This window comes from Pelmatolapia mariae, linkage group LG7 (assembly GCF_036321145.2).
Source record: "Pelmatolapia mariae isolate MD_Pm_ZW linkage group LG7, Pm_UMD_F_2, whole genome shotgun sequence".
NCBI classification, from domain to species: Eukaryota; Metazoa; Chordata; class Actinopteri; order Cichliformes; family Cichlidae; genus Pelmatolapia; species Pelmatolapia mariae.
In genome coordinates this window covers 25,139,397-25,154,579 of record NC_086233.1, presented here as the reverse complement: position 1 = coordinate 25,154,579, position 15,183 = coordinate 25,139,397, and the positions used below count along the sequence as shown (strand labels likewise).

Sequence of the window (15,183 nt, the reverse complement as noted above, 5' to 3'; positions counted from 1 at the left end):
TAATTCACAAGAAATTAAGCAGATAAGTTGATTCTAAGCATCCAACCTTTGGTAGCTTTCCACTGGAACACTCAATAAGAGGTCCAAAGGGAAGATGGTGCAAGTGAAGATTGAAAAACCAGAGAAACAGCAACAACTTCACTGACCAGCTCAGCACCACCAAAAGGCCTAAAACATGACAGAAAACAGCTAAAGTGGATGATGACAGAATTGTTTCCATGGTTAAGAAAAACAGCTAACAAAACATCTAACATAGTCAAGAAGGAGGAATGTAAATACAAATGGGTTTTAGAACAAGATGCAAACCACTGGTTACACCCAAAAATAGGAAAGTCAGATTAGACTTTGCCAGAAAACATCCAAAAGAGAGCACAGTTCTGGAAAAAAAAAGTATACAGATGAAACCAAAAAAAACTTGCACCATAATGATTATGGAGAAGGAGAGAAACAGCTCATGATCTGAAGCATATTACATTATCTATCAAACATGTTGGAGTCAATGTTATTGCATGGGCATGTATGGGTACCAGTGAAACTGGGTCACTAGCATTTATTGATAATGTGACCGCTGATAGAAGTAACAGCATGAACTGTGAAGTGTACAAGGCTATATTCGCTGCTCATGTTCAGCCATATGCTGCAAAACTGATGACTCAAAGCAACCCAAGAGTTTCACAAGGTAAAGAAATGTCTTCAGTGGTGAAGCAGTCGCCTGATTTCTGTAATTCTTAATCATATTATGTAATACTATTGTTAAACCCACGAACTAGAGCTGAAATTCTGCACTCCACTCACATCTTGATCCACTTTTAAATCCATCGTGTTGGTGTACATAGGCAAAACTACAAAAGATGTCATTGACCAAAGATCTACTGTACTTTTGGAAGTCAAAGCTTTGCATCTATTTTTTCAATAAGGTGCCGCATTTATTATTTGATGCTGAAGAAATTCAAAAGTAATGTTAATGTAATGAGATCACACTCCATGTTTTTGTAATCCCAACTTTAAAAAATGTTATTTGTGTTCTGGGATAGATAGAAGAACTAGAATTAGTGTCATAATCCATTAGATTAATTAATGAATTATTAAGGGACACCAAATAGCTCCAAAATGGTACAGCCACATGAGGGCATCTCACCTTCATTTAGGCAGAACCACATAAGTATCTAATGGAAATATATCTTCTCCAATGGTAAAGTGAATTGGAATTAGAGTGTGGTGAAAAAGAGATTTTCACAGGACTGCACAGAATCCTGTTTTCTAACAATACAGCCATGAATATTAACATTTAACATGCTAACTGATTCAGGATCTGAGATGTAACTCTTATTTGTCTTATTTATTTATCCATTTATTTCAGTTTCACTGGCCGTTGTATGGTTAGTCCATCAAGTGCATTTGATCAGCATCTGGTTTATACTTACCCTCTTATTTACTATGGAAGCAGTAAGTGTGTACTTATTTTTTCACATGACCACAGAGAGTCCTGTGGTAAAGTTTCTTTTTCATGTGACTTGCTCAGATAAGGATTCCTTTTTTCTTATGCTTTTTCATCATCTTTGGTTTTGGATCTTGGATCTTGTTGGTTAGAGTTCTTAACATATCATTGACTTCTTGTTGGACATTCAAAAGAAAGACTTTTTACCTTTTTGAAAACACTTTTCGAACACACCTTTTTAGTCCAGCATGCACTCTACACATACATGCAAAAATGTAAGTCGAGTCCACGTCTCTTATGTTTTCTGTTCATGACTGATGGATGGCCAACTACGTGTTTGCTCCTACATAGAGACTACACCCCAAAGTCTCTACATGCGTTCTTCTTCCCCACTCTCGCCAAGTGCGAGATAGGGGATTATTGGATCGTTGGGCTTCTCCATCTGGTATTGTAAGATCTTTACTTTACAATATAAAGCATCTTGAAATGACTTCTTGTGAAGTGGTGTTTTATATATAGAACTGAACTGAATCCAATTAATTGCCATATTTAAATCCCCAAGTTAAGTGGCAACTTGTATTGTATCTCATAGACAAGTGATTCCCTTTCCTGTGATCCATAATAGTTTGTAAATGACTTATCAAACACACATTCCCCTGTGACCCCGTGACTCTAGTAACATGTTTGGCTGTTAACATTTGCCAGGGGATTGAAGACGAATGCTAATTTTGACCTTTGGTCATTCAAAGTCTCTCTGAATCAAAATATTGAAGTCCAAGTGGAGTCACGAGTTGTTGTTCACTTAAAGCAGAAATGCAAGTAAGATATGTCTGAACTGAGGGTTAAGTGAGTTCACACAAATGTACAAACATATACTTTTTCTTGACAGCTTGATGTCATCCAATAATCAGCATTTGTTAGTTTGAATTTGCTCTTTTATTTGCACACTCACATAGATGACACAACACAGTTTCCTGGGAGCCAAAGAAACACATTAATAGCCTAAACAGTCACTCAAGGAGCTCTATAGAACAGGGGCTGTATCCACAAAAAGCGATGTTCAAGTTTTCACGGTCACATGTAGATTTCAGATAGAATTAGATGATTTCTCTACTTTTGGATGCATTAGACTTGTTTTATGAATACAGACCAAGACCTATAGAGTTAAATATTTAAACCATCATGTGCTCCAAAATGAAAGTTTGACATATTTATGGTTTAGCACAAAGGTCTACACAAAACCACTCACACACACACACACACACACACACACACACACACACACACACACACACACACACACACACACACTCTGCGGTTAACAGTGATACCATCAATACTTGTGATCCAAGGTCCTTACTCTGATGCAGGACTGTTTAAATGGATCCATATTGCTGTCAATAACATCTGTTCATATTGGTCACAGGTTTGCTCCAACTTTGGCCTCACATTCAATATGCTTGTTTACATAATGATATAGCTTATGAGTCTATAAAAGCACTTGTCATTGAGAGTCTGATCACATGTTTGACTCCAGGATACACATACATTAGTAGTGTATAAGATGATGATGGTCGATTCAGAAACAGGGATCTGCAGGGCTACAAGGTGGAATGTTTGCAAACTACATTAGGAGTCAATAAATATGGAGCCTCTATGAGCACGGTGACACAGGGGTCAGATCAGACTCTGATTTGATGGATATTGCTTTTTTTCCGCTCATACACTGTCTCATTTTAACTCTTGATCTTCATTTTCTTTGCAGTGTCTGTTTCCCCTGTCTTTCCTATCCGTTTCACCCCTGTGGGGCTAACCTGAGCTGGTCTGGGTTCACCTAGGATAGCAGCAACCAGGGCCTCTGGTGCAGTCACCACACTACCTGGAGACACAGGGCTGCGAGGACTGAGCGGGCTGATGGTGGGAGATGGCACGGCGTCGGGGGACACCAGCCGCTCCTTTTTAGAGCAGGGAGAGCGGCTTCGTGTCTGGCTCTCTTTGGAGCGAGGCCCGAGGCTGAGGCTCTGCAGAGAAGGGAGGGGATTAGATGAAAGAGCAGGAAGTGCAGGGCTGCAACTGCGCCGGTGACGGTGGTGGTGTTTGCCCGCTTTAGGGCTCGGGCTGCGGGAGTTTGGAGCCAGCAGAACAAGAGTGCTGTCATCTTCTGAACTGACATCGGAGCTCTCGGAGCGACACACGGTGGGACTGTGAACTGGCATGTTGATCTGTTGAGGACAAGACGTATATTGGCACAACGCTCAGTATGCTTTACTCAAGTAAGTACAATAAGTGCAAGTATAACTCCTGAATTAAAAATAATAATTAACTTAAAGATATCAGGCACTTCTTGTCTTTTGACAATCTGCATTTTTGAGCAGATTTTTAATATTGTGGCCAGGTAAAGTGGGGATAATTTCACTGCTTACACAGTGGTAGCAGTTTAATCTCCATATTTTGACTCAGATAAATGAAAAGTAGCGGACATATTAAGAAGTTTTATGATAAAATATTCATGTTTTTCTCTTTGATAAGCCCAGCTGCCTTATTCACGCATCCTGTTTTGTCAGTCAAACAGTTGGAAATTTGTCAGATATTACTTCACTCTCACAGAGGACAAACAGATCCTGAAAATATTCACATTTTAGTGGATAGAATCAGATTTGTTTGCTATTATATTTGCATTTAAATGGCAAATATAATATACAGTTTACTTATATATACAGTATACACTAGCCATGCCATTTATACCTGTTCAACTGCTCATTGATGCAAATATCCAACTAGTCAATCATGTGGTAGCAACTCAGTGCATATAGACATATAGATATGGTCAAGATGACCTGCTGAAGTTCAAAATGAACATCTGAACTAGGAGGAAAGGTGATTAAAGTCGGTTTGAACATGCTTGTTTCAGTATTTCTGACACTGCTGATCTACTGGGATTATCCCACACAGCCATCTTACAGAGTATGGACTGAAAAAGAGAAAATATCCAGTGAGCCGCAGCACTCTGGGTGAAAATGCCTGTTGATGCCATAAGAGAATAGCCAGACAGTTTCAAGCTGATAGGAGAGCAACAATAATCCAAATATCCTCTGGTTATAACCAATGCATGTAGAAGATGATCAATGAGCGCACAATATGTCAAACCTTGAAGCAGATGGGCTACGGCAGAGGAAAAACCACACTGGGTGCCACTCCTGTCAGCTAAGAACAGGAAACTACGGCAACGTTTCATGAATCTGCAGCAACTGTGTGATCCTATAATGTCAATATGTACCCAGATTTCAGAGGAATGTTTTGCAGCACCTTGTTGAATCAGAATTATGGCATGTCTGAAGGCATACGAGTGCCCTAACCCCGGTACTAGGAAGACATACCTAATGAAGTGGCTGATGATTGTACCTGTGTACCTGAATCTGTTCTTGACTAACAGGAATGCATTTGCTTCACGTTGTTCTATAATTCGTGTTACCTGAATTGGTGATGACAATCCAACAATGCTGTTCATGTTATGACTGTAGTAACCCAGGAAGTATTCACAGTCATCTCTCGGCACATCCTCCTCCGAGAATGTCACCTGTGGAGAGAAAACCAGACAGATTATCTCTGAGTTCAGCTCAAAACATATTTTTGAATTTGTGCTAAGGCTCACCTGCGTTGCATGCTCCGCTTTGGCCCACACATACGCCTGATAATCTTTGTGATGTCTGAATCCAACCTGCAGGAAGATAATTGCAGGTGCTGACACTGTGGGAAATATGTGTAAGAATTTATAAACTTAAGACTTACCTTGTATATTGCCACCCAGTCCCATGAGCTGCGCTGATAAGTTGATGCAACAGTGAATCTGACTGTAGCATCTGAGGCTTTGCACCATTCCTTGTTTACCTGCAGTTCCACCAGAGGCATATCCACCCTGAATGGGAACTAGGAGATAAGTTATAGATAGTTTGATAAAGCATAACCTAGCAATGTAACAACACAGAGATGTAATTATGGCATGCTTCATCTGAGGTCATATGATAATCATTGTCTCACATGTAGTGAAAACAGGGCAGAAACAGGTTTGTGGTCACTGATGGTGAAACCCATGTGACTGCGATACGCATGCTGTGTCACTTTAGTTGCCCCCCCCAACCACGAGGTCAGGCCACGCTGCAGTGCTGCATTGTGGGTAGGAACTGGTGAACCAGTGCGGCGAAGACGCCATAGGATGCGATCTGTCCAGGCAGGTTTCCTCTTTTTAGCACTGACAGAGAAACAGACACACGGTTATAAGTGGTGGAAACTTTGCTTTTAGACAATAAAATCAACAACCCTGTTTACACTTGGTTTTAAAATGCATTTCAGACATCTGAACACCAACTGGAGAGCTGATAACTCATCATCATTTATACTTGCTACTCCAACCCTAATGTTCACTTCTGTTTACTGCCAAGGTTGATAAGCTGAAGGTGAAAGAGCCCCTCAGTTATCACACACACAATCGTTACAAAAGTTTTCAGATCTGTTTCAAGAATAAATGCTGTTGTTCCCACAAGGGAAAACAATTGTTGGAAACAGCAAAAGGGCCAAAATTATTATGAAACTTGTGACAATTTTGCCTTTGAGATGATTACTTTAAAGATGAGGACCAGGTTTGTGACCACTCACAGTTAATTGCTGTCTTCAAGGTGAGTCAAGATGGTGATACAACGGCATTAGGATGGAGTCAGTCTGTTATTAGCTTGAGACTGAATGCGGTCAAGTTGGCAAATAGAAGCAGTCTGTTTGTGATGATACAGGAGCTAACTATGATAAAACTGAAAATCACAAATCTGCTGCTTTCTACATGCGCAGAAATTCACATTTACTACTTACATTCAGATCCTCATTTGAAACAGAAATTCCATAAATAGTTACATAGTTTCTGCAGGACAGCAACTTTACTGCAAAATGACACATACGCTCAGCTACCTTACTGTTATATAGAACTTTAACCAGAATATAACCAGTTGAGTCCAGTCCCCTATTGCAAAGAGATCAGACTGATTCAGTTTGATTCTGTTGTGTTGTCAATCTGATGACAAGTATTTGAAAACCTCCATCAATCTGTACGAGCCGGTCTGACTGGTTGACCGTGACTGTTTGGAGACAGGTTGCCTCCGACCAGCTGATTTGTGTTATCACCTTGCAATTGAAACTGTTGTCCAGAGGTTAAAAGTGTTGCATGTTCAAACTTTGGACAATCAATTGGCAATCATTTACCAGATGGAACAATAATAATGCAATTACCAGGCAACCACCAATTTTTCCTATAGTCACAACAAGGTTACAATCCTATTTCTACTCTGGTGTGACTGATTCATAATATGTGTCCGTGCTATTCCACCTGATGAGACTGAGTGGATGTCATTCAAAGTCAAAGACAAGATGACTACACTGATGACACTTCGTGTTATGTCCTTATCAGAGAAACATCTGGACATATTAGGATTTAGGATCATAGTGTATCTCCACTCGGGATCTGATTGCCCAAGATACATTTTAAAACCAAGTGTAAACAGGGTCTAGATAGAGATGACTGAACCAACCTGGTGTCGTAGGTATGAGTGCCTACATCAAACTTATAAGTAGGTGGGAATTTGAGTTGTCCCTCCATGAAGCCTTCCAGGATGGACTCTGTGTTTTTAGCCATGTTGAGCTACAGAGTAGGGCAAACATTCCAGAATTATAATATTAGTAATAATTATTATTTAAACACAAGTTTTTGTGCTACAGCTCCCTCTGTTGGTTGTAGCGTCTGATTAAACAGGTGGCGTGAAGCCTTCCAGAAAAATCCATCTGTCTCTGTGAATGTGTGAATGCTTTATTAAAATGCTGAAGGTGCCTCACCTGATCCCGCTCCCACAGAAGAGGCAGCTTATTGCTGTCAATGGCACATTTCACCACATGGATATCATAGTCTTCAATACGGAAATTTAAATCCCCAAACCAAAACACGACACTGGGAACAGAATAAAGAGGCCTTTACTTCAGGAAGAGAGCACAGATACAAAGAATAAAAAAGTCAATTTACCACTGTAGTGCACTGTGCCTATGTAGATTCAATTAAAACATTTTCACATAAATACATATCATTATTAGCTAAATTAAGCATGCATGCTAAGGGTTCAAGAGGTTTGATCAAAACAGGAAAGATTTTTTTAACAAATATATGTGTGGGATTTGTTCATTGTTATAACTTAATAATGACATCACTTTTTATGGGTGTGCAAAGCTTTTTTCAGTTAATTAGACCTTTTATTAAAAAAAAAAAATTAAAAGAAAAGTCACCCACTCATGGTCTAGTACACCAGTAGCAGCCCCTCCTTCAAACTGCTGCTGCTGCAGGATGCTTTCAAAGTCTTCCATCCTCTGTTCCAGGTTCCTCATGTGAGCTGGCAGGTGACAGTTCAGGAAGCACACAGGGTGACCGAACATGGTCATCCTTGCACTGACGCCACCTTTATTCCCCTTAGAGTGACAGGAAAGGGCAAAGCATGCAGTGTCAAAGGGACCTCTTATGCAGACATGATTTAAAATTAAACAAACATCAGCGTATATCAACCAGATCTGTGCTCGGGGACAAGGTTGTGTTTTTTTTTTTTCCAACACTCACAACACCAGAAAGCCAGACAGTCTGCTGCTGCTGCACTGACCTCAAAGAGAAGGAGACTGCACCAGCAGCAGCCAGGGGTGATGCTGACATCAACACGCACAGGAAGGTCACACACTGACATATGCACCCACGCATGCATGCACCTGCTGGCAGGAGGGAGCACACACACACTATATCTTCCCTTGCTACCCCCAGTGACATGAGCCCACTTCAACTTTTGCAACATCATGAATCTCGGCTGGTTTCAAAGCAGCACTCTGTAATGCGTAGCACGTACCCAGTATCCCCCAAGTCCTGTGCGTGTACTCTGTGTCTGCACACCTCTGAGAAATGGAAGGTGGCAGAATTTAGAGAAAACCAGCAGTAGCACTCCCTGCATTCGCTGGGACGCCACCTGAACAGATGAGATAGATGAAAAATAATATATCCGTAGCAAAAGAAACTACAATTCTAATGGCGCTAAAGGTTATGAAGAACAACAGATTTCACTCCTTACTGACCAAAACATATCCAAAAGGGCTGAGCGTGTCCATGCAAAGCTCACTCCACTGGTCTGAGAAAAGAACATCCTTCAGTCTTTTGTTTATCATGGAGTTGACTTCTTGGAGTCTGGATGGTGCCAGAAAGTAGAGAAATGTCAAAATGAAAATAATAATACTAAAAAAAAGGACAGTGATGGGTAACAGGAGGGGAAGAATCAAAATGAACACAGATGACTGAGTGGGCATTCACGGCTGTCTCTTTGGCACCGCTGAGCCGTGCAGAATTACTTGCTTACCCGATGATAAACATGTCAATGCTCCCATCTGAGACATTTGGTCCAAAGAGAGAAGTGATGTCATCTGGCGGCACAGCTGATCCCACGTTCCATGTGATGATGTACACCCTTTGAAAGGACAGAAACAGTGGAAAAATTGCATGAGTTCTATAGTTTAAGGTAAACAAGGACGTAATCCATGCTGTAATCCTTAGAGAAAGAGCTTTCATCAGGGTTTCTGTGTACAGAAAAAAAGATAAGCACAATTAAGCACCTCTGCATCCCTTGATGATGACTAAGTATTCTGCCTGCCTGTGTGTCTGTGTGTGTGTGTATGTGTGTGTGCATGTGTGATTGTGGATGAGTTCTGGCAAAGATAAAAAGAAAGTATGGAGCTAATCATCCTTTGAATTACCAGTTTGATTATTTTGTGCTGAAATATCCAAAATAATTAATTAAGACTCCATCTAACCATCAGTTTCTTTGGTTTGTGATTTTCCTCGGTTAACAGAAACAGTGAGAACCACTGATTCACTTTGCTTTAATGCGAGATCAAGAAAAAGAAGCACATCCTGTTTTCCGAAACGCTGGAACCAGCAAGTATTTGGCATTTTTTCCCCAGAAAAAACAAATATTTGAGTGAATGTGGTTAAATGGACTCAGTGAATCAGCTTTACACCTCTGCACATTTTGCTTGTCATTATTTTGATATGCAAGTTCTGCACTGACAAAATGGTTTTATTAGCACAGACACACGTTCGGGGTCAAACAATTTATGTAAATGGACATCCTGTTGTTAGTTACAGTGCGTATTTACAGAAATAAAAGCACATCATTAGAGTTAATATTCCGCTCTGCCGATAGCCATTTATTCATAATTTAAAGTGTGCAGATATGATTTGTTGTGAGCTACATTACACCCCCCCCAAAAAATAAAAATAAAAGTGCCTTTGGATGAATTTGAGAGCTGTTAAACTTGGTCACATCTAAACAGCCTTTGACATCATTTATTCATTCAGTCCAAAATATCCAAATACCTCTACATTGTTAGACCTTTTTCTTACAAATGCACCCAACAAATATTAACAAATATTCATCTGCTGCAGAATTTTGTAATTATAACGGTGATCACTGAGCCATTGCTTGTTTAAGAAACTTAAAATCACCCAAGCTCAAACTGCATTATGTTTTTAAAAGGCGTTTTAAGACATTTGAAGCGCAACCTTTAGTTTTACATGTACAATAGTGCTGTGCGATAATGCAAATTTTGATATCGATCTGATACCAGATAAATACAGGGGCAGTATTGCAGATACCACATCAAAACAGTGTTTTCAGCATTTCATGTATTTTGAAACTTTTTTTTGACCTGGAATGTAATTGTGGCTTTCTCTAAAGCACTCTAGGTCAGCTTCTGTTGTTTAAATGTGCTACAGGCTATAAATAAGTGTCAGCACTAATTTGAATCCTGTCTTTTCTGTCTTTTACTTCCTTATCAATGGATCCATTTGTTTATAGAACCAATTCTACTGCTGTAATCTGTAAAGCTTTGAAATCCATTCATCCCCCCCAAAATGTCAGCTAGACCTGATGGTATGGATGCTTATCTTCTCCAGCTGATTTTAATACTGAGCTTATTAATTGCATTTTTTTCCCATCTGAGTCTGCAGACTAATGTCGTTACTAAAATATGGAAAGCAGCCTGTGTTCTCCTCTTATTTAAGAGTGGGCACCTTTTAGATGTAAACAATTATTGCCAATGATATATAAACTTTATACCCTGCCAAATTTCTAGAGTCTGAAATAAAGACTCACCTGAAACAATATTTGTCTGACTTAAGTCTTAAGTCAAACTAGGTCTGCATTCAAATTGGGTTTTAGTACCGTAATAGCAAGTGTTTTGGTAACAAATGATATTATTAATTCCCTAAGTAGGACAGAGCATTGTGCTGCTATGTTTTTTTCTGATCTTTCAAAGGCATTAGGTTCTGTTTACAATGAGTTACTGTTAGGCAGATTCAGTGATACTGGTTTGAGTAACGGGGCTTCACTTTATATAGAACACAGTGTGCCAAATCAAGTTTCCTAAAGAACAGAATACCCCAAGTTTTAGTTTTGGGTCCTGTTTTATTTTCTATTTTTAATTGAGAACATTGGGAAGAATATGCCTCAAGCTAAAGAGCTAATGTGAACCTTTATGCAGATGACACCATCATTTCCTCTTTAGTCGTTATGGTGATTTAGGCTGTTTGTGAGTTTCAAATGAGTGATGACTTTTAGGAATTGCAGGCATCATTGAAAGGTTTAATATTCGTTCACAATCCTAAAAAAAACTGAGCTCATGTTGGTTTCTAGAAATCGCTTTCAAATCTTAGACAATGTCGGTCTTTGAACCGTAGGAGAGAAGTATATGGTTGGATGCCAACTTTCCTTTCGTGTTGAATATTAAGCACTTGGCGAAAAAGCTGAAAGTCAGGCTTGGTTTTTATTATTGAAATAGGGCCTGACTGAATTGATCAGTTAAGAAAACATTTGCATAGTCTATACTCTTAAATGTACTTGGTTATGGTGACATTATTTACATGCATGCTGCCACCTATGCACTTCATCTTTTAGACGATGTGTAGTATTTACACTTTATTGTCTGGTACACATCACTGTGTACTTTATAATCTGCTTCCTTGGCCTTCGTTAACCCTAAGGAGACAACAGCACTGCCATAATTTATGTACAAAGCCATACTGAGTAAATTCCCTTCTTATCTGTGTAAACTCCTAACTCCTTTAAACAGCTGCTATGATTTGTGTTTCTCTTAGTGGCTCCTTTTTAGGGTACTCAGGATTTTTCTGAACTTGGTAGAACAGTATAGGATACAACAGTATCCTGTTTTGCACCTTGGTCTTGTAATAACCTTCAGAGCACATTAAAGATGAATGCTTTTATCTCCCTGGGAGACTTCAGAGCAATCATATATGTTCTTCTGTAACCAAAGACTGCAACTGCTATTCATGAACTGAACTTGATATTTTGTATTGCGTTACTTATTGACTTTGACTTGCTTTACTTTGTATAACATGTAAGCATGTTAGATTTGATTTTATAATTTCTAATTTTATAATGGTGTGCCTCCTCAGCCAGGTCTCCTTGTTGAAAAAGATTTATTAATCTCAAGGGACCTTCTAATTAAATAAAGGTTAAATAAATAAATAAACACAACAGAGGTGCCTCTGGGAAATCTACCAACACAATGTGGCCGTGTCACTCTGTCAGTTCAAAAAGCTTTTAGTGAAATTTGCTGCTGTGATTTATGTGATGTGGTCTGGCACACATCAGCTCTCTTATCAGCCCTGACTGGAGGACAGCATCTGTAGCAGTGTTTAAACACAAAATGGGCAAACAGCCACACACATTGTTTCTCTCACCTGAAGTTATTGTTCTCTCCTCCTGGCTTCTCAGACTGGATCTGGCTCTGTGCTGAGCTTCCAGGTGAGGGGGTCTTCTGGGGCTGAGGGCTGAGGCTGGGCTTGAAGCTTAGGCTGGAGGGCAGGTTAGGTGATGGCTGGCGAGGAGGGGGGGGAGGGGGAGGAGGGGATAGTGGTGGTGGTGGAGGAAGGCAGGGGGTGGGGTTCAGGTAAGGCTGGGGGCAATGGGGAGAATGAGGACTGTGAGGAGGCAATGAAGAATCTGTTGGGGAGTGTAGGAGTATGTTTGTACTCTGAGGTCCTGGGATGCAAATCGGGATCAAATCTATCTCGTTGGATGGCTCCACTGAAATTCTGGTTTGCCTTGGTTTATTTCCAAGAGCAGTTGGCCTTGGTCGGCTTATGCATGCCAGTGTTACTGGAGTGGACGCAGGCTTCGTCTGCCCTGACTGCATCTGCTCAGTCCCCCTTTTTGGCATAACGACCACCTGCATGGGATTCAATCCAGACTCTTTCTTGAGCTTTTCCGACTGGCTGCTCAGAGGTGCTTCCTGTGTTTGGAGTTGTGGAGGTAAATCCAGACCAGCTCCAATTAATGAACAGTTTCCAGGCTGTACTTTATGGCCACAAGGGTCCGTGCCAACTTGTTTCTGCGGCAGGCGATCCATCAACCTGTAACATCGTGTTTATGACATTTTTCTTAATGGTGTTTAAAGGAGAAAGAAATCACTGCTTGCAGAATGTAAAAAAGGCACAAAATTGTAACATTGCTTGTCAGCACACAATTGGAAGAGCAAAAGAAGTGCCTGCAGTGAGTGGAAAATGAGAAAGAGTATTACATTATTTTGAGTACCTGTCCACATCATGCTCCCTTGGCGTCACTGATGATGTTATCATGACTAGGCAACTGGGCTAAGGAACTAACTTTAGGCCTGCTGCGTCCTGGATTACACCCTAGCTGCTAAGCAAAGTTAATTAGCCCCTGACCCTCTTACAAAGCAAAAGAAAAGATTGTTAGTGGTTATTTAGATAAGGAATAGGGCTGTAATGTGCTTTTAGAGCACACTGCTTTTTGTAATCTCTCACTTTAAGATTTGAGTTCAGTCAGAAGGGAAGCAAAGGGGATGGGACACAGCTGCAGATAATGAAGCACATCAGGCAATGTCAACAGATGCTGTGGGTCACAAGCATAGGTGTCGGTTCCGCTTGAATATTCAGGAGGGGACACATTAGCCTGGGGTACGTGTTAGTCCCCTAGGAAATTTGAAGCATTGTACACTTCATTTCCTGCATTCTGGTGATTTTAATGCTCCAATTTGTTTCTTTCTGTTTAGAAATGTCAAAACTACCCCACAAATAACAATTTACAACAGCCTCCTGGAATATAATGCAATGAGTCTTTCAGGCTTTTTGTCTCAATTTTGTGTGTGTATATATCTCTGTCTATCCATCTATCTATCTATCTATCTATCTATCTATCTATCTATCTATCTATCTATCTATCGATCTATCGATAGATAGATCGATAGATAGATCATCATTTCTTTCTGAGCTCCAGCAAATTATCAGAAGTCAAGCTTTGCAGCTTCTGACTGACATTAAAACAGGGTGTGTGTTTGTGGGCTCAGTGGGATTAATTACATTTAGCAGAAAAGATCCAGTGTTGTGAGCTTTGGATATTGCAAATATTGATAAATAATATTTCCAGAGTAAAAGAATGAAGCATTGCTGAAAAAAAAAAAGATTTTAGAGGCATTTTCTCTGCTCCTTTCGTGATTTTATTTATGGAGTCAAATGTGCTCAATCCTAAAATCTACACCTGTGGTTACAAGGAAGAGGATGCCTGACATAAGAAGGACAGGTGCCTCCCTCCATTTTGTTTACAAGTCCTTCCACTCATTAATTATACACCTCTGTTAATAATGAATGACGTTCAAATGAGGACATCTTTGTAACTGAGAAATTCACGTGATCACAGCAATAACCCGTGAAACAGAGCTGTGAGTAATAGCGATCACACAGGTTTGAAGTCAAGAGGAAACTTTTGGAGCTTAAAACCCGGTGCCGGTGGGCCTTTCACATATGCACCCCCCCATGAGGCTGCAAGTCTGAATGACAGCTCCGTTATATGCAAAGGTAAGAGACTTATAGAAAACAACAAAAACACGCAGTTTCACAGGTGCAACCAAGACAAACACAAAGACAGCAGCTGCTCGGGCTCACTGACGCTGTGAGGGGAGAAAATTACCTTTCATGCGTTGTTATATTTCCAAGGTGAACGAAAAGGTGAGCTCACACATTCATCAGTCCTCTTCTTCTTCTTTTCTTTTCCTCGCACACTTATGAACGTGAGCTGGCTGTCACAGAGTAAAATCGATGAGGTCCGGAGACAGTCCCGTCCGGTCTGCAGGGCTGACGCGACCCGTCGGTACCGTGGATCGTCTCGTCACGGTGCAGCCTGCGCCGATGCCGGGCTGTCAGGACAGAAAACGGTCACGGTTGATGCGCCCGGACTCTTGCATGTTGATGCCTGTGCCGTGATACAGCAGCTGATTATACCTCATCCTCTGGCTACCTCGCGCAGTTCGCCGGTGCAGCTGTGCACTTTTTAGTCAGCATCCCTCCTGCACCTCCTGCACAGCAGTCTTACACCGACCCAGCGCCTCTCTTTCCCTCTCTCTCTTCCCAACACACACCCTCTCCTTCTCTCTCTCCATCACACATACACTCTAGATAAAAGCATGAACACCCGGGGGTGGGCAGAGCAGGACAGGCAAAACAAAATTCAGCTGCCAAAGTGCAGCCGGCCAGAAATAACTGAGCATCTGTCCTATCACTGACGACATTAATCTGACATTAGTGCGTCACTGATAGCACGAATTGATCCATATGTCAATATTTAAATTTCACTTTGGGCACTGGCAGC

The 15,183-nt window shown here is 40.7% G+C and overlaps 1 protein-coding gene across 1 annotated transcript; it reads right to left on the bottom strand.

Annotated features, from left to right (window-relative positions):
• Positions 1–2,371: 2,371 nt before the first annotated feature.
• Positions 2,372–15,023, bottom strand: LOC134630878 (inositol polyphosphate 5-phosphatase K). The gene is made up of 13 exons (XM_063478634.1): positions 14,506–15,023; positions 12,258–12,929; positions 8,857–8,964; positions 8,579–8,687; positions 8,356–8,472; positions 7,758–7,933; positions 7,313–7,424; positions 7,012–7,121; positions 5,477–5,687; positions 5,228–5,365; positions 5,091–5,156; positions 4,911–5,015; positions 2,372–3,660 (listed from the first exon to the last, which is right to left on the bottom strand). Exons 2-13 carry the CDS (start codon positions 12,923–12,925, stop codon positions 3,175–3,177), a joined length of 2,406 nt encoding a protein of 801 aa, XP_063334704.1. The 5' UTR covers positions 12,926–12,929; positions 14,506–15,023; the 3' UTR covers positions 2,372–3,174.
• Positions 15,024–15,183: the final 160 nt, after the last annotated feature.

What these genes read in the sequence shown, in the direction of transcription:
- LOC134630878 (XM_063478634.1), bottom strand. Translation starts at nt 12,925, where the DNA reads ATGGATCGCCTGCCGCAGAAACAAGTTGGCACGGACCCTTGTGGCCAT. An exon ending in ACTGGTGTACTAGACCATGA is followed by an intron (nt 7,425 to 7,757) that starts GTGGGTGACTTT and finishes TTCTGTTCCCAG; the next exon opens with TGTCGTGTTTTGGTTTGGGG. An exon ending in ACTCATACCTACGACACCAG is followed by an intron (nt 5,688 to 7,011) that starts GTTGGTTCAGTC and finishes TTTCTCTGTCAG; the next exon opens with TGCTAAAAAGAGGAAACCTG.